The sequence below is a fragment of the Temnothorax nylanderi genome, unplaced genomic scaffold (assembly GCF_030848795.1).
Source record: "Temnothorax nylanderi isolate EJ_2023f unplaced genomic scaffold, tnyl_v1.0 TNYL_tig0066_pilon, whole genome shotgun sequence".
Lineage (NCBI taxonomy): Eukaryota > Metazoa > Arthropoda > Insecta > Hymenoptera > Formicidae > Temnothorax > Temnothorax nylanderi.
The window spans coordinates 798,767-825,868 of NW_027249128.1; the positions used below are offsets into that span (position 1 = coordinate 798,767).

The window sequence follows — 27,102 nt, forward strand, 5'->3', positions numbered from 1 at the left end:
CTCTTATCTCGAGATTTGGCAATTTCGAAAGAGACAGAGATTGCAGTTACCAAGTTTTTATAAGCCGCGCAATTGTATGAGATTTGCATTTTTAATTTGATGAAACTTTTATTTGACACTGGTACAATTACGATTATTACATAAATATAAAACTTGATGTAGACATGAAAAAACTAATTGTAAGTTACAGATATAAAATTTAATTATAGAAATTTAAATTTTATTTCAACAATATACCAAAATTTTTCCACTATAACTGAACACTTTTTTACGTATAACCGCGTTTATCATATATTATCTAAACTTTTTCTTGATTGCCGTCAATTTGCAGAAAAATATTGTAACAAAGACAATAACATAAATGAATAAAATAATATGATAAAATAATAAGTGTTTATATGACAAAGTGTTTATTGGATGCACAAGCACAAGATTCTCCTCTTTTGCTTGCCTCTAAAGTTAATGCTAAAGTTAACAATAATGATTTCTATAATATGTACACAGAATAGCATAAATGAGTTGAATTAAATTATATATAGTAAAGTCAAAATTTTGCAACATATTCTTAATAATAGCGCGTTGATTACGGAAGAGAGGCTCATGCGTGTAACTTTCGCAAACGTTGGAGCAACTTGAGCATCGTTTGCAGAAGCTATCGCTGCTGCAGCACAAGTGAGCGTCTCTGTAACAACGGGACGATTCACGAAATGAGAATGTGGAGGTTCTATCGCCGACGATAATGACAACGAATGACGACACTCCATTAACCTAATGGCCCGAGTGGCAATATAAAAGGGAATTAAAAGAAGACCCGAGTTCGGTCCAATGGAAGCTTCGGAACACGTGTACCGGGTGGCGGTGGAATAATTAAGCTAGACGACGACAACGACGACGTCGTCAAGGAGCTCGTTAATGAAGCGATGTGCTGAGGACTTTCGCAAGACGAAATTCTCGAAGGAAACTCGGAAAGAACAGATGATATTGATGCGACGTATATGGAAGAGAGGAAGTGCTGCTAATGAGTTAACCTTGCCTTAGAGCTGTTTGCGCACGTGCGATGAGTAGATTGATTTATAAAGATAGTCAAGTTTCTCCAAATTTGAACATCGAAAATTTGAACGTAGAATTTATGTGGTTCCCTCTTTCCATAATCCATATTATATATTTTTATATTACCCTTTAGAATAATATATATTTAATACACGAATTAATTCACAATTATAATAAAGTATATATTTGAACTTTGTCAAAAATTGAAATATTGAATTTCAAAATATTATCTCTTTGTTTATGACTTCGTAACAGTAACACGATAAAAATGTATAAGAAACTTTGCATTTGGTTTAAAAATAACTGCAATGAAGCATTGGAATAATTTAGATGCAGAAAAAGTAGGTACAATTTTCAAAATAGATTTATTTCCGACAATGATATATCGGTTTATATAACTGGTTTATAAACCGCTACGATACGGGCTTAATATAAAATATATAGAGAATTTCCGCAAGATACATGCAATTCGAAAAATATATGAACTATAATAAGATACGTGTAGCCATCTTGAGAAATAATTTGAAAATGCTCAGGGACGTTGGGAATTGACGGCATACCAGAAATATTCGTAAAGAAGAAACGTATCTTAATCTCGTTCATAACCCCGGCACTTCTGTTGCGTCAACATAATTTACGATGAAAAATTGCATGGCACGGAAAAGAAAGCGGCGTATACTAAAATCCGTGTCGATCATTAATTTTCTGAGAAACCGCCATGACGCGTGAATACCACACACAAACTTCATCCGAGAATATATTTATGTCCTATCACCGCATACACTTCATGTAGGGGGTACAGCGATAATGAATCTACAAAAAATATTACGAAGCATAGAAAATTACCTGTGAATTTAGAATGGATCTTAAAGCTTGCGCCGTGTGTTGTTATATATATATATATGTATATATTTTTTTTTTTTTTGGTACATCGTGACTAATAATTTTGAGGGAATAATTTCATGAATGCGTGTACATAAGCTCTACGTCGCGGCGTTGCGTCGCCCTGCATGAAAATTCCAGACAAAATAGAAGGCGGCGTTTCTTTGATGTCGTGCACGCTAAAAATAAAAGAAGATCTCGATAATAAGGTCTCGATAATAAATCTCGTCTTCGCTCTTACAAAGTCATTATAATTTCGGAGTTCTGCGAATTTGGCCTTCTATTAATTAATCGAAACAAATACAATCAAAGTATGAAAATCAATATATGTATATTATTATGTATATTATATATTCATCAATACATGATTATGTAATACAACGCATATGTCAATCAAAATATAATGAGCACATTTTTTAATTTAACACAGAAAAATTGTACGGTTGAAAAATGCACGATAATTGGGAAGATATGCATCAAAGTGATAATTGCAGCCCTTTTATTTCATATGAATTATGAAGAAAAGGGAACCATATATAATTTTAACGTTTTAGTGTCAGTACACATAATATATGGGATAATATGTGTGATGTATCCGAGATTAAAAAGATTAGATGATGATTATTTTTTAGCTTTTTTCTAGTTAGAAAACTCCGCTCTTTAATCATAACAACGATATTAAGCTTTAACGGGGGGATAGAATGGTGCTATTAGGAAATTAACCTAAAACGCACTTAGTATTCCTTCAATATTCAATTACCCTTCGGATACAATGCTTGTCGTTCTGTGAAACTAAAAGCACAGTGCGTGTAATGTGTAATAATTGTACGATCTCTCTGCCTGGCTTCTGAACAGGGAAATGGACCATGTACATTACCGCAACAGCCTAATTTTATATACTACAATAATAATAGTAAATTATATATACTACAATAATAATAGTTTGTTTCTACTAGCGAAATAATTATAAATACCTGCGAGTAAACTTATGTTTGATTAAAAAATAACAGGTGTATGATTTCGACGTTCTTTCCCAAAAGAAAAGCATTTCACATAGACCAACACTTCTTTCATCGTCATATACGAAAGCAAATTATATCTTTTGACAACACATCGCACACAACCCGCGCAAGCGTGAGAAGCAAAAGACGACCGCTGAAAAGGTAATTAGAGGCGCCTAGAAGCTTCAAAGAAACGAAGAAAGTGCACTCGCGTTTTATCACAATTTTGCGATTGCACATGCGAAGCCGCGGAATCTCGCGAAATCCCACGAAGCAATTGAATGACGCAGAATAAAGAGACGAATTTATTCTCCCGTTACCGAACGACAAGCGAGTCGAGGAGCGGACCTCGGAGCGTAACCCGGTTCCGTAGGGAATTTCATTCCTGAAACATTCTATTTATTCGTTCTCCAAACGTGATCTCGAATACGGTTAGCTCTGCTGATGACACTGGCATAGTCCTCATTACATTAACAACTATGATTCCCTTAAGTGAATAGAATGGAAAGGTTGCTTTAATATGTTAGAGTAGGGAAGCTGGGAATCCCAATTGTTAAACGCGACAATTGTAACATTCGTAAGAATTTAACTTAATTGCTGTACACGTTGACAAGAAGGAAAAGATCTTCGACAACAATTCGAAATAACTACTTTTCGAAAAAAAATATCTGTGTTCTGATTCTATGTCTCTGGTATCTCGAAATTTTGATGAAATTGCCGTAATTCAACTTGGAATTTTCTGCGTCTTTTTGGCGACGCGTTACGATGAGAGTCTCGGGGAAAGTAATTAATTCGGGCAAAAGCGAGTTAAAGTCGCCGGTAAAGAGGCAGAAAGGAATACGAGGAAACGCGCTCGTATGTTTGCTTGAAGACATGTATTTTCAAGCTTCGCTCTTTTCCTCCCTCCCTTCCGTTCCCTCTTTCACTCGCTCCGAGAAAGGACGAGGTAAACTGCTAACGCTGTAAACGGGTCTGGACTTCGTTTCTAAGGAAATCCTTTCAAACACGAATGAAATATAAATTGTCAATGGACGTAACGACGTAGACGCTTATAGAGGTGTGCTTCAAAATCATCGCTATTCCTCTCCGCCTCTTTGTCCGATTAGCTATTGATGTTCGTTAGCGAAATTTGATTAAAGATCTTCATAACTTTTAAAGATTTTAAAATTTTATTAATTATTTTTAAATTAAATTTCTTTTCAAGTATAACTAAAAATCTAGCGGTATTGATTTTATGTAAAAATCGTAAATTGGAAAAAATTTTGAAAATATATCGGCAGTTATATGCGAAATTCAGGTCAGCTTATATTTAGTTTGATTTGTACGAAAATATATGTCAATTTATATGTCAATTATATATAATCATATAAAATTAGATCTTTTCATATCTAATGATATCATTTTACATCTGATTATATTATACCCATTTTTTTCTCAGGAGTTCACTGAATTCTTCTTAAAAGAAAAACAATATTATGTTAATAAATTTTTTTCTATTCTGACTTAGGAAAATTATAAATTATATTACTATCGTTTTCGTGCGTAATCGCTTATTGCGGGCTGAAAATGCCACATATAAAAAGTCGTAAAAATAAATATTGCTTTAATTCTCTCGGACATAATACGGCGACAAAATTTCAATCTTGTTTACGAAGTTTATTTATTAAAGCGAAATTGTAATTCGCAGAATTTGTTTCTGCGGTATAGCGCCGACCACAATCGTCATTAATATTTGATATGCTCATTTCTTCTGAATTTTCTCTTCCAGAAATTGCCTTTGCCAGAAATACACAAATATGATGGAATAAATAACCGTGACGTTTTGGTACGCGAACACCGCGCGCGCTGTTCTAAATGTAACTGCAGCGCGCGTTTCAGTCAATAAACTGATAATACAACTTTATTACGACATCGCCGAGCGACGCATCGTTGTGTTCGCGAAGGAATTGCGACGGCAATTTACCGCGATCGCGGTCACGCGAGCTCGCAGGTGGCCCGTGAAACCGTTTTACACCTCGCGAGACAAATAATTCGAAAGACCTATGATCGTTATAGTAGCAGTATATATAATTTTCAGCCATAATATCGTGCGAATCGTGACGAAAATTTGAACAATTGAGTCTAGTAGAAAATTATATCTACTTATAAAGGATTGCGTTAAAAATTTTAACACTTTAAATAATCACGGGAAATAATTATTTCAATAAAACATATGTATATTGTTAAAAAATAAAAATACAGATTGCTCCTATAACTATTCAGTATAGATTGACAAAATAGTATGAGCAAAATGATAAAATTTAAACAAGATTTTAAGTATCGGCGTTACCGGCCCCTCGATTCCTCTCTAACTGCATCGTGCACTGAATGGTAATGAAACGCTTTTCAAATGAAATTGGCATCGCCAATTCGACCGATGGAATCTCGTTACTCTTGTCCAATGATCCTCGAAATTTTTTGCCGAAATTTTTACATTGTTGCGAGCAAGAATTTCGTCGAGAGATCAGAAAAAATGTGCAAAAATGTAAAGTAGATATCAAATATCATTTTCTATATATATTCAATCTCAAAAGCGACCTATTGTACTACCTTACCGATTAATTTTTAATGTATCTTGCATCGATTTGAAACATATTTTCTTACGTCGGAATTATTTTTGGAATCCTCAATATTTAATGTGGCGTATTTATCGGGACGGAGCTTAGCGAAGACATGCAATATTTACGGACTGTGAAAAGTTTTGCGCTCCGCAAAATCCTTACTTCCCACGAAACCTCGAAAATTCACGAGACCTTATAAAATGTTATAAACTTCAACGAAACTCGGCGTAACCTTTTAAACTTCTATAAAAGCAGTGGGCACTCACAAACACACACACACACACACACACACACACATGAAATTTGTATGAGGCTGTAAAAATATTTAATAATCTTAAGAAAAACAATCGAGATCTCGGGATAATCGTTTCTCTAAACGACTTAGCTACGGAGTTTATTGCTGTGATTGACAACTCCATCTTTTTGATATGAGATTAGTACTTACAATTAATCCCTTTCACGAATTTCTACATTAGATTTATCAACAGAAATTTATCCAATATACAGCTGTTTATACTTCAAATTTTCAATAAATTAAAATGATAAATGTTTAGCGTGTAAGTGTTTCATGTATACATATTTTCTTTCGATCTTATTTACTTTAATATAAATAAATTAATGTTTTATTCAAAAGATATCTCATCTCTTATTTATTTAATATTTATCTTTACTTCATCACACAGAAGTAAAATTGGTCGTATTATGATACAATATTGTTAATAGTCAAAATTTGTAATATTTTTTAAAAGTTTCTCAGTATCGTTAATTATACAGATTAACGCTTCTAAATATTATGACAGCGATCAATGATATAGCTTCGATCTTTCATGTTCATACGTTATGCAGAATGCGAGTTTGTCGATTACTTCGGCCGCGTCGATAATTTAATCGTTTGTCAACATATGCCTGTTGAATGCGAAAGGGAGAGGAGGCGGGGTCGACGGCCTTGTTAAATGGAAATCGAAATCGACGGGCACGGCCGTCCTCGCGTCCGCGATTGTTGCGCAAGTCGGGAATTCTCGATTGTGAATCACGATCGACGGACTGACTACGCCCACGTGCGCGCCCGGCTGTTGTGCAAGCCAAGATGCAAATGCTTGTCACACTTACCGAGTTCCTCGTGTTCCACTGACCTTAGTCTAGTCGAGAAATAATGCGAGGAAAGAGAGAGGGGAGAGAGAGAGAGAGAGAGAAAGAGAGAGAGAGAGAGAAAGAGAGAAAGAGAAAGACATATCGAGATTTATCGTGCGTAGACAAGTGAGACACGATTCACATTTTTACGAGTCATACAAAGGTGCGGTGCATTGAATAACGTATAAAAATGATTGATTAAACGCATACCATTTTATGCCGTAATAGTAGAATAGAAAAGAACTAGAAAATATATCACGAATTAACGAGATCAAAGGAAATATTAATCTTCTTTTTGATTAACTTTTAACATGTTTTAGCTATTAGAGTAAACCGGAGTAAACGTATTAGAAAGAATATATGTATAACAAACTATTTACGATGGTAGATGTTACATAACTACCAGGGGAATAAAATTAAATTTCATTGAACCTCTCTAAATAAATGGGGACAACTGAAAGTTTACGTTACGTTAAATTAAAGGTGATGCGCAAACAAGTGAAGTTATATTAAACTAAATTGCTATCGTGTTCTGCAAGACTAACTCATCACAACAAAGTCGTGATCACGTGCTCCGTCTCTTAGAAAAAGGTGGCGAGGGTGTCAAAGTAAAGCTTGGCATAATACCGAAGGCCACTTCTCTTGATCTAGCGTATCGCGTAACCTGGTTTACGGCGCAGCAAGTGCATCCCTATTGTTCCCTGCTTGGGAGCAACGCTGTTATTTCGAATCGCTCTAGCGCTAATTTCATTGCCTTTCTTCCATGAGATCACGTAGCTTTTCTAGCACAGGTCTTATCCTTTAGAAGACTATCACCTTCCGCCTTTGTTTTAACCATCCTCTCTCCAAACGTTCCCGACATTCCATTTGCCATCCCTATTTAATTAGTATTAGTTGCCAGTTTACCCTCGACAATAACGCCAAAATAACGAAATTGCTATAGAAAACGCCTGTTTGTTTTTGATAGTCGACGACATTCTCCTGCGATGTGTACCTTATCGTGAAACGCGTCTTCCGAAATTTATCATTACTATAATAAAAACGATTAGCACGAATGTTTATTGCACTTTATTTTTTTACTCATTATTTATTCGATTTTATCACATTTTGTTATATTGTGTTATATATAGATAATATATTTTTATATTAAATTATTTATATTGTTTATTAAATTGCTGTTTATCTAAAACTCGATTATCAAATGTAGTTGTTTCTTTCTTGCAACTAACGTCTAGCAACTTCATGCTACACTACTCAATTAACTTGTATCGGACATTTATGAAGCCACGAGGCTAGAAGAAACTACTATGATTAATGATGAGATTTCTATAATTGTTTTCAGGTCGTTACTGGTGATCTTCGCCGCGCTATGCGCGACGTGCAGTCGCGCTGACTTCTTCAGCGGGAAGGGTGAGTTTCATGAAGTTAATTTCAGCGCTAATGGATCCGATTCTCGCGGGGATTTCGCAACCATTTGTACATCCCTGTCCTTTCGGTTGTCTTATTCACTGACGGAGCCGCGCTCTGCAATATTCTCTCTGGGGGATCCTTCCCGAGCGAGGTACTTCGCGCGAATATTCGGCGGCTTTTTTACTCGGCAGCGTTCTCTTTTTCCGCGCTCGCGGCGACGATTCGCCTTACGTGACTGGTGATTTATTACTATGTTAAGTACGGAATGTATTTAGTCAAGCGATGAATAATGATATCGGGCGATAAGGACGCCGGACAAATTGTCGTGGATGTGCATGAATCTATATATGTCGCGACTAAAGTGTCGTACGTGATGATTTCAATTATGTATTATAGATTATAATCAATGTTTATATATGACAATATTGATAATAATAACAAGTATCAAATTTGAATAACTAATATATATATAGAAATTAGTTTATTAGATACATTCTTTTTGACGTCGTTCGTGATGACATATTATAAACGCTTTATATAAACTATACTCAACTCTACATTTTTCAAAAAATATTATTTATCACTCCAAGTAAATTTCACGTTGCAATAGATGTTCTTTATCAGCTTTGTATTCATTTCAAGCGCCTGATACTTTTTAGAAGTAAAACAGTTGAAGCAGTAAATTGAAACAGTGAATTGGACAATTTGTATTGATAAACGTAATTCTGTTGACTGTAACGTCGATCGAGTGATTTGTTTTTAACCTTTGCTTACCCAGTATTCGTTTCCGTTTCTCTTAGTTCGCATTGAAGCGAAAGTAATCAATTCCTATTCTTTTTTAGAAAAAGATTCAATTGCACGAAGACACACACGAAATTCCTAAACCCTTTATCAGTCCGAGAGAATTTCGTTGAATTTCTTGCGCCATTATGCGCAGGTTTAAAAAAGCCAGTCGTAAATTAGCTTTTTTCTCCATTATTTGCAAGCTTATTGCAGTAACGTTTCTAATCGTTAAAGTTTAATGCTCATAAAATCATAATTGTCAAGCATTACCATTACCCTTGCGGTCGCCGTCTCTATCGATTAATTATTTAACGCGCATAAATAGCCCTTGTATCGACAAGTGGAAACACTTGAAAAATGCATGATACAATTTGCAATTTGACCTATTAACATTTCTCATGTATTTAATATGTATTAAATTGTTTTCTTATGCTTTTATTGTATTTATAACGAAGATGTTACACAGAGATTAAATACGATTAAGCTCTTTTCTGACATGTATAATATTGAGTAAATAATACTATATAACTGAGCAGTACATATTTAATCAAATTTTATCTATCTCCAGACGTAACTGTGAAATGCGCACCGCTCGCATCGTCGAAATTCTTAATACTCAGAGCGGATTCCGCGCTCTCGTCACGTCTTACTCTAATCTGCCAGTTTTATAAGGATACCTCGACGATTCCTGAGGGAATCTGGGGATTTTTCACTTCCCTTTCCTGACAAGAGAACCGCCAGTTGCTCACCTCCGCAGTAGTAAAGCCGACGTATGGCCTGACATGCCGCAATCCCGTAATCTCGCGTTGTATTCTCGCATCCCTTAGAACTGTTACAATCTATCTGTTTACTCCTACTCTTACACGCGACACAAGTCAAAATTTTCGATAACGAAATATACTTCTAATTTGATTACAAAAACAATCCATGTGTCGAAAATTGTATATTCGAATGATAAAGATAGAAATAAATTTTATGATTTGTCAGTAAAACTACAGTGAACTCTGGAATCTCTAGATAGCTCTTACGTAATAATTCATGCGAAAAGTGGCATCTCTTTTACTTATAAAATTCTCATCGACATCGCCGCAGAAAACGTTAAGAAGCGTCAGATGAATCATTCGCGTCTCGGAGACGAGTTAATAAAATAGTGTCTTTGAGCATAATTAGTCTACTGTCTTCTTTTGAAATGCGACGATTATTATCATCGCGTCTTTTGTCCTCGTTTCTTTCAGGATCTCATAACCCACGGCGCCATCCCGCAAACGCAAAGAAAATTTAATCTAGCGCCGACGGTTTTGATTAAGAATAATAAAACGACAGGAACGCGACGGACGCTACCACTTTGCCTCGTTGTAATAAGAACGAATTAACGCAAGATTTTAGTTTGCGTTTACTCTTGCGTGATATATTAAAAAGTTTCTTATATTCACGCTGTGTTTCCGACGAAAGTCGCTCGTGTTTTTTGTTTCTTCCTCCAGCATTTTTCGCGCTCGTTTGATCAACGTTCAGGAGATCGCGACAATTACGATCTCGACGAGTTACTATTGAAGAGTCGGTCCGCTTCGGGGTTCTACACTTCGCTTATCAGAAGCGGATGCAAGGGGCCTGCGAAGGGATTGCCGGGGGGGGGGGTGGCGATAGTAGGAGAGGAACGGTGGCACAGGATGGAGAAAGGGGCGGCCCCGGGACGAATAGCTCCCGCAGGATGCGAGATAACGCTGCTCATCCCCGCAGCCTCATTTGTATCCACCCCGTTCCGTTTCCCGCGGAAACCGCTACTTTTTGCATCTACCGTCTACCTCGTCAATATTTAACGGGCGCTCGTCAATCAACGCGATTGCGCGGCGATGTAGAAATGAGAATTTTTCGGGCCGCCTTCCGCCACGTTCTTATGGATCACTCTCGTAAGTTCACCTCCAAGTGATCTATTGCCGGTTTGAAGTTCGCGAATTTCTGCATTGTGCGGTTCAAAAGATTGTGCGAAACAAAACTAGGTTCTCTGTCGGTTGTTTATAGATATGTTAAATTGCAGAAGGAATATAAAAAATATTTAATAAATATTATTTCAAAGATTTATTACAATATCTTATGTTTACACTTGTTTAGAAGAGACTTCTACTTGAAGAAATCAATATGCATAACATATGTAGATTTTATTTTGATTAATTCAAGTCACTGACCAACAGATTTTACTGTCTTGTCTATATAGATAGAAAGGCGCAACAATGAGTAAATACGGATTAATTCATAATACGCGTCATTCGTAGGTACTAGTCGCCGAGTAAGTAAATGTGTGGTAAGGCATTGCAACACGGACAGCAGAAACAGATTGGCATTCTCTGGCTGATTTACGATCGCGTGATTTCGATAGAGCGATTCGCGGACGTGCGAGCATTCGACTGCTCGCCGCGGGCAGCAATCGACTGCGATAGGCAACCATAAAGATGGCCAATTTTTGTTCCGATGACAGACTGAATCGGGCCCGCGAATCGAATCGAACGAGGATGACATCCGCGACGTGACGCGCGACATGATTTTTGTATCAACCTAATTCGCTCGCAACTAGAAATTGTATCGTAACCAGGCGGTTTTCGTTTGTTTTACAGCGGCGCGAGATTACGGGATTCGCGGAAATAATCTTCAGCGCGATGTATAATACCGGCGGAGAATCGTGTTCCCCATTTTTACTTGTCGGCCACGCACGCTCTCTCTCTCTCTCTTTCTCTCTCTCTCTCGTGCAAAAAGCTGCAAAATTAAACGCGTTTCCTAAAGCGGATGGAAATCGTGCGCGGCGTTCAAATCCAATTTCCACAAATTTATCTCGAGGCAAGGATAAATGCGTTTTATTGTGCGGTTCCGCGCGCGGATTTATTCCCTGCAAAACATTTCTTATATATATAGATATATGGCTTTAAACACACAGTCCCTTATATCGAAGGAGATCACGATAAGTCAAGGAAACCATTTGTTTTCCCTTTCGTGATGCGCTCGCGATAAACTCTCACTCGAGATCCTCTCGTCGTGTTTGTCTTCGTAATTCAGGATATATGTTATTAAAAATAGAGCGATAAAATCGAATCTAATATTTGTGGCAAGGAAACAAAGATTTAATGATATTATATTAATATTAATGATAATGTAAGAAGCGTATTTTAAATGACATTGCAAATTGAAAATTTCTATGAGAAAAATTTTCGTAGGACAATTCGCATCTGCTGCTTTTATTCATGTTATCAATGTTCTATTCAGCATGCTCCAGAGAAAGCAGCCACGAACCCGAGCTAATAAAAGAAAAATATTGGGTTTGACATTATGGAAAATAAAGGAATCCTAGACAGCGCGTTCCGCCGGGCGAGAGCGCCGGATAGTCTAATTTTCTAAAAACAGATGAGAGACGTTTGCGCGATTAAAATTTATGAGACCGCGATCTGCGAGCAGTTAAAAGTCTAGGAAACGCGACAGAGTCCACAGTTTATTTTCCGCCTTCCACTTCCGAGAACGAAAGTGAAATTAAGGCGAGCCGTAGGCTATGAAAATTTTATTCTCTTGGATTGATCGTACCTCGCTGCCGAAAAGTTCTATTTTCGTTCGGTAATTTTTAGGTCTAGTTAGCCGACAGATGTTTATCATGAGATTCCAGATGATGCTTATAAACAAAATTTCAAGCATAACAACTGCCGCGTCGAAAAAATTCGACTAGCTGCAAAACATCGTCTTTTAATTTTAATTTTTTCTATTTAAATCTAATATTTTTAAAGAATACGCGGATTATAAGTATTATGCAATATAAATAACATGAATGTACGTGAATGTATTTTATATTTAAAAAAATCATGTGGAGTATTGCTAACACTGTGCTGCTTTTTTATTCGCGAAATTTTCGCCAGACTCCAAGCATCTCTTAATTAGCCGCGAGTTCAAGACAACGTTTGAAACGTTTCTCTCGGGACTGATCGCGAATAAGGGGCAGAATCAACAAAATTAAGGGAACGCGGTGTGTTCTTTGGAATTGCTCGTTATGCCAACGTCTCCGTACGCGCTTCTGGGAGAAGCAGCATTGTTCGTTATTACAGCGCAAGTGAGACTGAACTTTGAGGTCTCAAAGGGTTGCTACCGAGGCTAAAAGCGTATCGTAACCGTATGGGAGATGCGGAGAGACGGAACAAGGGCGCCAAGGAGCGAAACTCCGGGACGAAGACTGGTGCAGGCATGACGCGCGTGTCTACTCACGCTGCAGAATGTTCCCTGCAAATGTAGTCGATTAACGGCGTACGATTAGGAAGATTAGGGGGAAAACTAGCGGAAGCGTTTCGAACTCGACGCAATCGCGATCGTCGGAAAGTTGGCGACGTATTAATGCGCGAATATAAAATTATAGATCCCCTCTAGTATCGCGTGAAAATTTTACTGTATCTACACAAATTTATAACAATCGTTAAAAAGATTGTACGTAACGTCGACTTGAAAGAGATAAATCGAGAAACCGTCGATACAAATATTTCATAGTATATACAGTTATATGCAAGAAATCTGTATGTCACCTCGGCCGTACAATGATCGTTCGTGAAAGGAGGTCCCAATCATCGAATAAAAGGATCATCTGCAACGAGGTAACGATCGCCGTCGTGATAACCGAGATCACGTTTTCACGCGTATGAATTCTGGGCTCGCGCACGTTGGACATTATTCGAATCCACGAGAGGAATTGCAGCGCGGGAGGGTCTCAAAGGGTGGATGCGCGGTCGTTGAAACCAGAGACGGAGAAAAGCACACACGGCGCGCGGCCGAGAGAATGGTGGTCGATCGAAGGACGGAGAGAGGTGGAAGGATGTTGAATCTAGGCGGACGAGGGACACAAATGGAGGGAAGCGAATCTAGGGGGAAGGACGCGCGCGCGGAAAGTGGATCCTGCGGATGCACCGGCTCTCCGGTATGATTCCCAGAGCAAACAGGTACCATCTTCCTCACCGGAAGGCAGATGCCGCATACAGTCGCGTCGCGTCTCCTGTAGGAACGGGTACGCCGCCGCGTTCTCGTGTTTGCTCGTCCGGGCGTCCGGAAAAATGAATTTCCTGGGGCGCGCGCTCGTGCACGGTCCTTTTTTCTTTTCGGGAAGAGCATCCCTCTCCGCGGGGCGGGCGTCGCCCTTCGCAGATCTATTCGGCTTCGGCAAATGCGACGCGCCACTTCCGTGTCTCTCAGAATTATATAAGGAAATGCGATTATCGCAATCCGCGCACGAACAGATTTACTGTACCGTCATGGTGGATTGCTCAAAGCAACCGAATATCTATTGTTAACCCTCGCGCTCCGCCTTTCACGTTTCTGGACGACTCGCAGAATGTTAACGAGCATTATTGCACTGTACGTCACACAGCTTTATATATCCTAGCCATTTTTCTTTATAAAGACACAATTTTTCACGATAGGTACTCGAGCGTAATATCGCAGAAACAGCAAACTAAAACGCAATGTTACGTATTTTCCATGAAAAACCTCTATATGAAATATGTAGAGTGGAGTAGATGGGTCTTAGCACGCAGTAATTTGTCATAATAATGCGCGGGTACAACGCGACATTCGCCGTGTTATAACGAAGTTTACCTGCGAAATCCGCGTATATCTCCACGACGTCGATAAAGACGACATCACGAGATGTATTTCGGCGGCGTTTCGACGCGCAGTACGTCATCAGCCGAGGGGGGGGAAAAAGTAAAAAAGTTACCGTGAAACGCCCGCTGTAACTGATGCACTCGGCGGACCTGACGGGATAAAGGGTAATTAGGATAGACGAGACAACTCCATCGCGCGTCGCTTCGAGTTGATCTCGTCAGTACAACATCTGTCGAGGCCCGGGCTTTTTCTACTTTTTTTTCGCGTCGGCCCTCCCGCCTCGTCTTCCTCCGTCCCGCCTTGTCTCCCGCTGACGAAACCTGTTCTCGCGGTGGCGGCGGATGCAAAGAGGCGAGCACGAGTTCGCCGAGCAAACATGTGTAGGCGCGTATCAGGATGCCGTGAGAGCAAATAGCGAGGCGTGCGATTTGTAGTCGAGGTATTTAAGGCTCGGAGAGAGTGCCTAGTTCTCATTCACACGGGACGCTAATTGAACGATTTGTCACGCGGTATAGCCCGCCGCGATCTCGTTGCCGATAACAATGGTGCCGCGTTGATCGCATTCGGTATCGCTCTCTGGTTATATGTTTTCAGTAACAGTATTTTGAAGGTGACAATTACTAAATATATTTTAATTACGATTACAGTACAGGCTTGTGTCACGTGTCTCTTTTATCACAGAAAGAAGTCGGACTAGGTTAGATGAAAAAGGAGGAGATTTGAAATTCCTACTCAAAATTCCTTTCGGCTAATCAAGCCGATTATCGCTGATCGTGATAGGCGACGTCACGCTGTCGGAAGTGGATGGACTGACATATGATGTCCGTCTAATAAAAACCGTATCTCGTAAAAACATGCCCGTCCACCCTCGAGGGCCCGAGATAAGCCCGGAATCAGGTTTATGGTGCTGAGCACGCGGATATACTCTACCAAAATGAACCAAGACCCTTCACTTTCCGACTCTGCCTCTTTACCTATCTTTAAAGCAAGCTACACGTGTATTAAGACGTTGAATATCATGCGACATATACCTACATCAGGATAATAGATTGAAAATACGTGCATCAAACGATCACGTATGTTTCTTTTCATTTGATAAGAGTCGAAATTTCTTACAATAAAAAAAAGAACAATTTATTCAATCAACCTTTTACATTAATACTTAAATTTACACAGTACTTACTACGCGTCACGAATATGCTGAGATCTTTAACGTGTCGAGGAACTGCAAGTTCTGAGCTTGCAGTCCGAGACTTCCCTTTCATAAGGCCCAAAAAGAGTTTTATCGTTTTTCTGGAAAGTTTCAATCTAAACGATTCATCTAGGCGCTTCCCTGTTATCGCTGAAGTAGATACGTGACATCGAAAAATTAGTTTTCGAAGGTTATCGCGTAGATAGGTAAGTGGACGATGGTCACACGGAAGAATAACGATTCTCGAATTGCGTGAAAACTTAGAAACGAAATACAGAAATTAATATCCGTATTATGCATGAGAATTTCAATTTATAAATAAAATTTTTACTCACACGCGAGTGAAGGTATTGATGTCACATAGAAATATATTGTAGGTACGCGATATCGAATATTGGTTTTAATTGCGAGCGTCATCAAAAGATTATTTGAGCTTAATACTTCTATTACGTGCTGAAACATTAATTTTATTCCGCAATCCACAGATTTAAACTTAAATGCCGAAAATCTATATCGAAGGCAAAAACGGAAATTGTTATGAGATTCAATAGTAATTGTAATTAAGAATATTTTGTCATATCGTAGAGCACAGCTTAATACAGCATATGACGAAAATATCAATAGCTATCAATGCATAACGGGTAAAATGTCAATACCCTATTAATATAGAGGTACGGCCATTATGCGAACGCGCATTATTCAAGCTTTCTATTATCCGAACAATGTATGCATTCTGCTAAAACAGATTACTGGAACAGAATCGTCGCGCGTAACATTCTGATGACATTTTCCGCGCAGAATTCCCGTAATCTCGAAGTTCATTACGCAACGGAGCTTTGATGTCGCTCTTGCAGAAATGATAGGACAAATTTAGGACGAGAGAAAATAAGGGGCGTCGCGCGTCGTCATTAGTTAAATATTAATATCTAAAATCAAGCCTCAAATATTTTCTATATAAATAACGCTCTACGTATTTTTTAGCATGCGTAAAACTTAAACTTATAAAATAGCTCTCTCAAGCGACGTCTTTTGAAAGTCTTATCGTTCGTAGAACGACAGGAAAACTGCAAAAGACGGCTGAGGGAATAAAATAAACGGCTCAGTGGGTTTCGTTTGATTCTGAGAATTGCCGGGAGAAGAGAGATAGAAAGGGATAAGATGGGCAACTGGAAACGAAAAGGTTGATGGCACATGTGCTTCTGTGCTACACGTCAAGGATGATGAATGTTAGCGAAGGGTTCTTGTGGTTGTTCGACGACAATAGCCCCGAGACATCGAGACTTTTAATAACGCATATGAAATTTTAATAAATGTTGAAGCAAATTCAAGACGCGCACGCATGCGAAGATAATTAAAGATAAAATAAAATTTGAAAGTTAAATTTATATCTTTTCCAAAAAGTCCGGCATGCATTTTATACATGTTTATTATACTTTTATATGTACTTCTATTTTTTTTGCGCACGATACTTTGTCTTCGGTTCTGAAAAATCTATCAAGATAGAATTTCTATGTTATAAATCTCTCTCTCGAATTTAAAGATATATGCAATTAAAAATATATGATCTAAACTTTTGATAAGATCTAAATTTTTATTGGAACAAAACAGACATTTTTAACGGAGATCATTTTCAATTAACAGTAAAAGTAAATCAGGAGCAGAGAATAAACCATAATAATTTTCATTCTCTTTCTCTCTACTTGATATATAAAGGAAAACTTTTTACAACAAAAGTTTTTAAATATAAATTTCTATTAAAAGCGTTAAAAGGCAAAAGTTGCATAAATCGATATTTTAAAAATACAACCATCATAAAAATGTAATTCGAGTATATTGACATTTAGTAGAACCTTTATTTATAAAAATTGCTTATAGAAAAAATTTGGAATAATAGTGAAAATCGTGTTGAATAAATAAAATATCATAAAAAATACCTTTTTAGAATAAAATTCGACTTTATTTGATGTTTTTTTTTTTTAGACAAAAGGTATAAAGAGTAAATATATAACGGGGGATAAATCTAACGACACGTTACTTCGAAATAATTCTCGAATGTGACAAATCGCGCCTGACAATCGTACGAATGAGCCGAGCAACGTGATAAAGAGCGAGAAGAGACGCACGCGTTCAAATAAGAAATGGTCCTGCGAATCACATGCCTAATTACACGAAGCCACATGACATACGAGTGTTTCAACGCGAAGATAACGGCGCGGAAAGGAACCACAGGTTAAGGGGAGAAAAAGACAGAAAAGGAAAAAAAAAGGCGGGAGGGCGGGACTCCGAGTGGCAGGAAGAAGGTCAGGCACGCAAGCATCCGTGCTTTCCGGGACACCTGATGCAGAGTACGTGTACTCCCACGTAAAGGAAGAAAAAGAAATGCACAGTACATCTCGACAAATCTCGTGGCAAGATACAGCCACAGCGAGAATCCGCCGCCAACCGCGATGCAACTCTCATCCGTCGAAACAGGAGTGCATTTAATTTGAAATGCAGAGATGCACTCAGCGGTACGATTGAATAGTAAATAAAAAGATACCTTTCTCGTGGGTATTTTTACTGCTGCTTATGAGCGTCCCAATATATCATCTCGCAGATGTATAGAAAGATTCGTATACAAAGTGAGGGCAAACATCTCCGTGTGTCTAAATTTTATCAGAGGAAAGACTTTTCTCACAACGTTTAATCTTTGCCATTACACAATTTGCTAATTCGGTTTCAAATTAAATATCTACGTTGAAGTAAATTCAACTCGAAATTAACTAAAGACCAATTTGATTACTGTGTATTTGCATTTTGGGGCTAAATTAGCTCGCGTCTGATTTTCCAGACTAATTTGGAAACTATTAATGAAGAAGAAAGCATTTCTTAGGTTCCTTTAATGCTACGATGTGGGTAGAAAAATTCATAAGTTGTCGAGAATAAGTAGCTGAATAATATTTGCAATTTTACAGAACGTCTTCTCAAAAATAGCTATTGCATGTTCAGACCCGTTTTCGATGTCGGCCTCTCGATTAATGATCCACGCTTTATCTCGGATTTGTTTGGGGTGGACGAATCAGAGTCGTTGGCGGAATTAAATGTGAAACGTATGAGGAATTGTACTGACGAGGTGGCGTGCGAAACGGGCGAAATCACCCCTGGGGCGTGCATCCCGGCGGCGGCAGCCTGTTTTGTTTACGAGGCTTTTGTCTCGCGCGAATGGTAACGGCCATTCGTTACCAGCCACTCGTCACGTGAAAGCCTCGACCCGTGGGTAGGTGAGAAAGCGCACCTCTCTCGCCTCGCGTCTCTCGTTCCCGCTTTCCTTTCTTTGTTACCCGCTCGTTCCGCCACCTCTCCTATCGCCTTTTTATCAGCGTCGCTTCCGCTCGCGAATACGCCCGTGTAAGAAGCTTTAATAAAGTTAACTCGTCCGGAGGTTCTTCAGAGCGAGACTAGAGCGAGATGTGCCTCGAGTGCCGCAGTGCCGGCGCGAGTAATACCGTGCTACTTGTCTGTCATCGCTTTTTTGCGCACCGTGTCGCTTTTTTCAGATGGCAAACCCGCGCACGCGTCACGACAGTAAAGGCAGAATCGTACCACGGTTCAAAAAACCCGGACTCGGACAAATCTCGCTAAAGCGCACTATTTTTTCTTGTACGTTACATTTTTAAACAGTCAGACTCACGCTTTGGAGTTCGTGTAACAGTTCATATAATAACAGTTTCTTCAATTTACAAAAGCTACACAATCAGAATTTCGGATTTCACTGAAGTTGTATATCACTATTTTAAATATTATGAAATATCATACAATACATATAAAATATATATAATTAGAATAATTAGAATAGAAACACCGAATTTAGTTATGATTGTAGAAACAGAAAGGGTTAAGATCAATTTAAAGCTCTCTATTATTATAGGATTGGACTCAACGGATTCGATACAGTATGCAAATATTATGCACGATTGATATAGTTGAGATTCCGCAAATACGTACGCAGAAAAAAAGGACAGTATGCTGGAAAAGCCGACGGAATTTATTATAAATTTAACTGGCGCGGACTGCACCTGCCGATACGTAATGCTCTTAGGAAGCAAAGTCGATCTTTTTTTCATCCCCTTTCTCCCACCGACTCTCTCGCGGCCAACTACATCCCCCTTCAATTTCCGCTTGTCCCCCTTTTTGCTCGGGATATCGTTCCCACTGCCGAGCTTTAATCCAACCGGAGCTGCTGGAAATTCCAGTATTTATTAATTTCCGACCGACGGGAGCGACCGGCGCGATTACTCGACCGGGAAAGCTGCACTTCCGATCAGTTGCTTACCAACCGCGCTATACATTTGGTCATAACAATTGGAATTACACGGGATAAATCCACATTGCTTAGAAGGAGCATAAGATTACCGTTATGACATTTTTTACTCTCATTAAATTAAAAATAAGTATATGAATAACTAATTAATTAATAAAATATGAAAATTAATAAACGTAATATTAAATATATAAAGTAATATATTATTTATATATTTTGCTCGACTACTTTCTATAAATTATACCGCTTAACAATAAATGGTAAAAATACGATACAAAATAAAATCAAAAGAGATTGGAAAATTGCAAAACGATCCGAAGCGTGTACATAACGTGCAGATCGTATTGATTGATAAGAAAACGATATGGGTGCGGAAAGACGGAAAAGCGTTATCGAGAGAGACGGGAAACGGTCGCAACCGGTGGAAAAATAGCATTGAGAAAATGGGAAAAGGTGTGCAGAAACGAACGTCAGCCACGCTTGCATTTTATCTCGCACACGAGATACATCCCTCGCTTGTTTTACGAGAGCGTCCATCCGAAAACAAGATCGCTGTTCGCTTTTTACATACCACCCCCTGCATTCATCCCTGTATGCCACTGGACATGCTGTTAACGTAAAATCGAATGGGACGCGAAAAATCGAACCGTATTTCGATAAGTTTGAGTTGTGAAAATAACAAAACAAAATTTCTATATTTATGTACAAAAAATATGATGATTCAAGTTGCACATGATTTATAAATTATACGAAAGAGAAAAGTTTTTAAAGATATGTATATATCTCTATATATATAAAATATAAATTATAAATGTTAAGAAACTTAGACAAATTAAGCGACGCAAGAATATGAAAGTTAACAAAAATCCTAATTTCTAAATTATCTAATTAGAAAAAAATGACGATTTTTCGATCTTACTAAAATAGACTTAAAAGATTTTTAAGTTTATTTTAACAATACTATAATTAAATAATTTAGAAATTTTTGAACAGTTTAATTTGTTTTATTTTCTTAAGATTTAACTTTTAGAAAGATTTATCGAGTAGTATAATTTTGGTAGTAGGTATATCACGTACGTTATTTTTGTTCCTATAAATGTCATCGCGGTGCCATTTATCCGACCGATAATTCCTCCGAGCTATAGGTACACCGAGCAATTTGTCGCGTGGAAATATCGAGAACGAGCGAATTAAAGCTAAAACGAGATATCGCAAAAGAGAGGACAAGTCGCGAACAATTAAATCCCGTCCTCTGGAAATCGGGAAAGGCTCCCATTTGACTCCGTTCTCTGTTCGTGACTGATAAATTGCACGCGTCACGAAGCGTGGAATGTACGAGCCGGCGTGGCGGGTTACAACGAGCGAATATCATCATCAAAATTAATGAGCTCATCTATTTGTTCCGATAAATCCGCGCGGGAGTCCACATGAGTGCACACTCAGTTCACGGAAAAGTTCAGTAGAATATCAGTAATGACTGGAAATGATAATTAACTAACCTGATTTAACACTAAATATTACGATGAGCATACGGATCAATTTCAATTGTTTTGAAGCGTAAAGTCATTTCCGGTTGCCCATTTGGAGGTACAATTTCCGTGAAGTATGATGTTTGCAAATTGATTATATTAATTAGATAAATTTCAAGCATGTTTTTTATTTTAATTAGGTAAGTTTCAAGCTTGACATACCGACTATTTCTGTTAATTACCAGCAGTGTTGGTTCATAAACAGAAAAAATATTTAAATGATTAGTAAAGTTAAGTAAAGTTTTGATAAAATGTAATTATATAGATATATGTAATTTCTATTTGTTAATTATAAGCAAATATTTGCTTACAATTAACAAATTAGGTCATATCTGATTTTCATTTTTCGCATTTTACTGTACTATTGAAGAATATTTTATACAAAAAGAATTTGTCATGAATCTCAGAGTTAATGGATCTTTTAGGATTATAATGTTGTTTTCTAAAGATTTATTAAGCGTTTTTTTTTATTAATTATAGATAGGCAAATTACTTAAGACTTGAATAGCAAATTACGAGATTGTAACATCTAATTGTAAAGTTCACAACACAGGCGTGTTACAGTGTTTACACATTTAACACATAATAAAGGCCAGTCATGAAAAATCGGTAGTTGTTCGCGAAACAGTTCAGAGGATACGAATGGAGATCCACTGGCTGATAAACTGGCTGATAAACAGGATTATGCACGCGCGAGAGACAAGAGGCGGTAGGAACATGTTACAAGTAGGCGATATATTATAAGGTGGGTTAGCTGAAAAGGAAAAAGCCGACGAGATAGAGAAAGAAGCGGCAAAGGCGCGGGAGAGAAAGGGAAATAGTGCGGTGGGTGAGCTTTGAAATATTTTATACTTTCCGGGCACGCTCCGGGGCCAATATGTCTGCCCGGGGCAACAAGCGACTGTATCACGTCTCCGCGATTTTGTATGGTTTTTGCATTCGATCTTTGCCGCGTCGTTTTACACTTCTTCTGCAGGTGCGCACGCTTATAAGCAACGCTTGGCGCATCTCCGTATCTAAGTAGCTCGAAGATAGCGAGTAAAGTCAAAATTTTTATAAAATCCTAAATGATATTATTTAATAAATGACAAACCTGCAAGAAAACGGCGCAAGTTCTCGCGTAAAAGTGTCGAGCATCAAAAATTATTTCGGATAACTTGATTTTTGTAATACAATCTAAATTTGTACTTTAAGATAATCGTGATACAAAGGATTTTAAGTGCATTAATGTGTTTTATAGATAAAAGTAAAAAAAATTAAATAAACATAAGCCCATAGAATCTTTATTATAAAGTTACAATAAGAAAATCTAGTGGTTTTCATTGCAAATATCTCGATAATTCGTACATCTCATAACGAAGTATGTACGATTGCACATTTGTCGCGTGACTTGTTAAGCGATTCAAGTTATTAATATCCATTAACTGCTCTCAACGATGACGTTACCTCGCATCATCTAGAATGCGCGCGGCGTGCCGACATTAAACACAGTCGATGAAGCATATGTGCACTGCGCTTAGTCATTGTGGGTCAAGATCATGGAAATGATTTCATTGAGACGTGATCAAAACGTCCTTCGTGATTCATTAAATGGCGCCTCGCGCTTTAATATATCACTTTTCCTACTAGCACCGGAGCATTGTGATTTCTTTACGGTAAAATATTAATATAACTAGGTTCTCTAGGTATTTTAAGTAATTTATACTTAAAATACCAACAATAAATGTAAATTACGAAATAATTTCTACTAAGTATAAACTTATATACTTAAATTGATATTATAACCAAATGAACAAGGAGGATACTAATATTCTGTTATACATAACTGTGAGGTAATGTTATTTTACAGTGACTCATGAAAACATCTTAAATATTTTTGTTTCGCGATATAATAGCATTACGCCGATATTTAGAAATTTTAGGTTACATTTTGATGAATTGAAAGTTGAAGATAAAATAGCAGTTGTCAAATAGATACTTAACGTATTCTTATTATTTTCAAGTTGCAGAATGACGTTAATTCTCGAGAACTCTCGATTGCTGATCAATTTAACATACTGATAAAAGGCGTAGGCAGAACCGAACGTGCGAATCACCGATAAACGTGGTTCATTGTGTCACGAAGTCCGACATGCGTGGCAAGTAAGGACATGCATGCTCGAGAAGTTGTTGATGATCGATGAGTCACGGTGGATCATTGGATCCAAACGCGATTACGACGCACGCACGTACGCGGGCATGTTCGATCGATGCATACATCCGGCGTGCCTTCAAAAAGAAATTCAACACTTCTCGCGACGATGTCGTAAATATTTTGGCGCCTTTTATTACGTCTGCCTTCATTTTCACTTATCATGCGCATCATCGAGCGCTATACCGGATCTTTTTACACACTGTCCGGCATACTAATTAATTGCCGCCTTCTCATCCATTAAAACAGTCACGGTAAAGAGGGTATTGAAATTCTGCCACGACTAATTTATCGGAAGCTTCTTTAGAAAGTGAGCATGCACGGGTATTATTAGAAAATAGAATCTTTTCGCAGAAATCCGTCCACTTGACGGTTTGCGACGTAAAGTAATAAAATTTTATTATCGGTAGGCTAAAATAGATTTTCGAAACAGTAAAAGACTGACGTGATATAAATCATAGGAACTTTTGATCAATTGTATAATTCGCATCTTATCTTTCAATTGCGAAGAGACGTCGTATTAGTTTATTGTAGTTACATACATTTCAAATAATGCAACAAAATAATACCGTACAGCACGCGCTCTATTTATGTGTTTATAGACACCCTTTTAAAGATCGAAACATTCCCTCACCGGTGCGCGAACACTACATTCGGGAAAAGCAAGGCACTTTGCCGGTTTATCGCAGACAGTAGGATCAAGTGAATGGCGCGCCGGAAGTATCCGTTTTTACGAGTGGTGTGCGGAACGAACAGATCGAGAGAAAAGCGCGAAATTAATCGCCGAGAATTTATCGTCCGCCTGAACGATCGTCGTGCTTCTGTAAGTAAACTCGCGTAAACTTACGTCTCATTTCAGAGTGTAATTGGAAATAAAGCCGTAGAGAGAGCTTGGAACTCCCTCAAAACAACAAAGGCATTTTGCAGAATTTCACGTAAGCGTCCTATGTTTTAAAAATTTCACCAGCAATATCTATTATGGTCTATGTTACGTAACATTCCGTGGTATCGATCGACGAGAGTAAATTCTCGATTCATGAGACTTCTTTAAAGGAAAAGAGGAGAGAACAGTGACAATCTCACGACTTACAGGAGAAAGTAATATTAGATATTTCATTTTACAGGACAGAATTCCATATCAAACAAGCCGGGAATTAAGAGCGCGTCGCTGAGAGAACCATAAGGTTTCTCCGCAATCACGGAATATAGATTACAAGACAGCTAATATTGAAGGGAGCCATTGTCTTCCGGCCGCCGGTTGATTGTCTCTCTCAATCGGAATGTCGGACGCCCGTGATCTAAAATTATCGGAGGAAAAAGAGTGGATATGGAAATACGGAAGAATTGTAGGTAAAGATTGAGATGACAGACATAGCGATACCGTTGACGTCGCCGTGCCGCGGTTGGAGAGAGAAATAGTGCGATTACTCGCTCCATCTACTTTATTAAGGATCTCTCGATTACTGCACCGCGCCGACGTTCTCCTCGTTCCTCGCGACAGAGACCGGGAATCCCGTTAATCTCGCTTCGCCTTTCATCCGATTCCGTGATCCGTCGGCATCCCTCATGCGGCATAACGCACGCGTGCCGCGACAGGCGGCGTAAAATTCGTCATTTCTAGAGTTCCCGCGGCTGGAACGAGCGTGAGCGCAAGAAACGAGAGAAGGAAGAAGAGGAAGCGAGGCGTGAAACGATTCGGGCAAATTAAACGGCACCGTTCGCGCGGCCACGGTATAACGTATTAATATTTTACTTGCACGAGGAAGCGGCCAGCTGGCAACTGGGTGGAGATAAACAGACGGAAACGTGGGAAATGAGAAGGGTTGCCGCAAAATTTATTCGGATGCTATACAATCCTGACGGGATAAGCACGCAGTCCGTAAAATTATTTAATTGGTAATTACAGCGATACGTTCTGAATAAACTGTGCAAGAGATAACGGAGAATATTTCTCGTGAAATGTTATAGAGATTTTAATAACGCGCACAGTATTACACAATCGTGAAAAATATAAAGTCTCTCTTTTAGTTTTAGCCTTGACATCGTTATTTTTATAAGCTGTCCTGAAATACAAGTTGAGAAATACTAACGGAAAAATAGCGGCTGGAATGTCGGAAATAGAGCAAAGCTCGCTCTAATTTTCTCGCCACGCACGAGATATGATACATATGTGTCCACTCGCTCCGATTCCACGTCTCGGGGAAGACTTCTAACGCGCGGAAGAACTTTGATCATGTTGGTGCTCTCTTGAAAAATGAAAAAAAGAGCTTCCGCACGGTTTAGGAGCGAGGAGAGCTCACACAGAGAGTCGAGCTTAATTACTCGCTGGCGTAAACGAGGGCCCGCGTCCCGCGCCTCGGGTTGGGTAAAGCGCGAACGGTACGATACTTCGCCGCACACAATGATCAGGCGACAACGGCAACAATGATCAGCGACGTGGAATAACAGTCGGTGAGATATACGCCCTCGGATATAAACCGCACAATGCAATCCCGCGGAAATCGCACGCGCCGCGCCGCGCTGGCCCCGGCTCGAGGTCGGGTTTTCTTTGTTTATTACGGCGCTTTGTTTCTTCGGCGCCCGAATTAATCGAATCGCCGGGCGTGAATCGATGCTGATTGCGTCGCCGGGTTGCTGCCTGAAAATTAGACGGCAAGCGTGCGAGCGCGTGAAATACGTTGCACGCCGATATTAAGTATACGAAAACTCTCACCGGTATACACATGGTACATGGCTGTTTTCCCACTTTTTTTCTCGCGAAATGAATCGATCTATTCTTTTTACCCCTTGACAGCGTAATCGATTTAAAATTCAACGTGAAACTATAGTTTACCGGCTGTAATTAATTCAGTTACTATATTTTATGTCAGTGATAATATTTTATAAAATTTTATTGTGAGAACAGTTTAAATGTTTTGGTATTAAATAGACGATACAATACGACATACTAAGTGTGTCCGAAGAAAATTTTATCACCCGCAATAACAGAGAACTGTACGGATATAATATCCTCTCCATAAAGCCGAATCCGCTGTGGAATTCAAAGTATCGAGTTTCCGGTTTATTGGCACCTTCGATTTTCAACTTCCGTCGAGCAGCTGTTATCCGTCCGCTATCGTATTCGCATACCGCGCTAGCAGATACTTTCCGCAGCGTTTTACCATTTATCATTCCGCAGATACGATAGCAATTTTTAATATCGAAATTTCCGAAATGGGAGCTCAGACCATATTTTTGATTACAGACTCATCTTTCATTTTCCACCCAATAGCGGTCACTGAAAGAATAGCCGAAAGGGTCGGAGTTCGAGATTCTACATTATGCCATAACTTGGAAAAGTTCGATAATTTTCTCTTATCACAGCCTGGAGAGCCACTTTTACGATGGTGCCCTGATTTTTCCTCGCCGGACGTGACT

General features: G+C 38.7%; 1 protein-coding gene and 1 long non-coding RNA gene across 2 annotated transcripts in view; one reads left to right on the top strand and one right to left on the bottom strand.

Moving 5' to 3' along the window:
* Mp (collagen XV/XVIII-type protein multiplexin) overlaps nt 1-27,102 on the top strand; it is a 480,457-nt gene that overhangs the window by 276,784 nt on the left and 176,571 nt on the right. The window contains exon 7 of the mRNA XM_071708353.1: nt 8,007-8,074. Coding sequence (XP_071564454.1) covers nt 8,007-8,074 — 68 coding nt within the window. The remainder of the gene's footprint in view (nt 1-8,006; nt 8,075-27,102) is intronic.
* The window catches only part of LOC139773703 (uncharacterized), a 266,478-nt gene that overhangs the window by 68,847 nt on the left and 170,529 nt on the right, over nt 1-27,102 (bottom strand). The window lies entirely within an intron of this gene.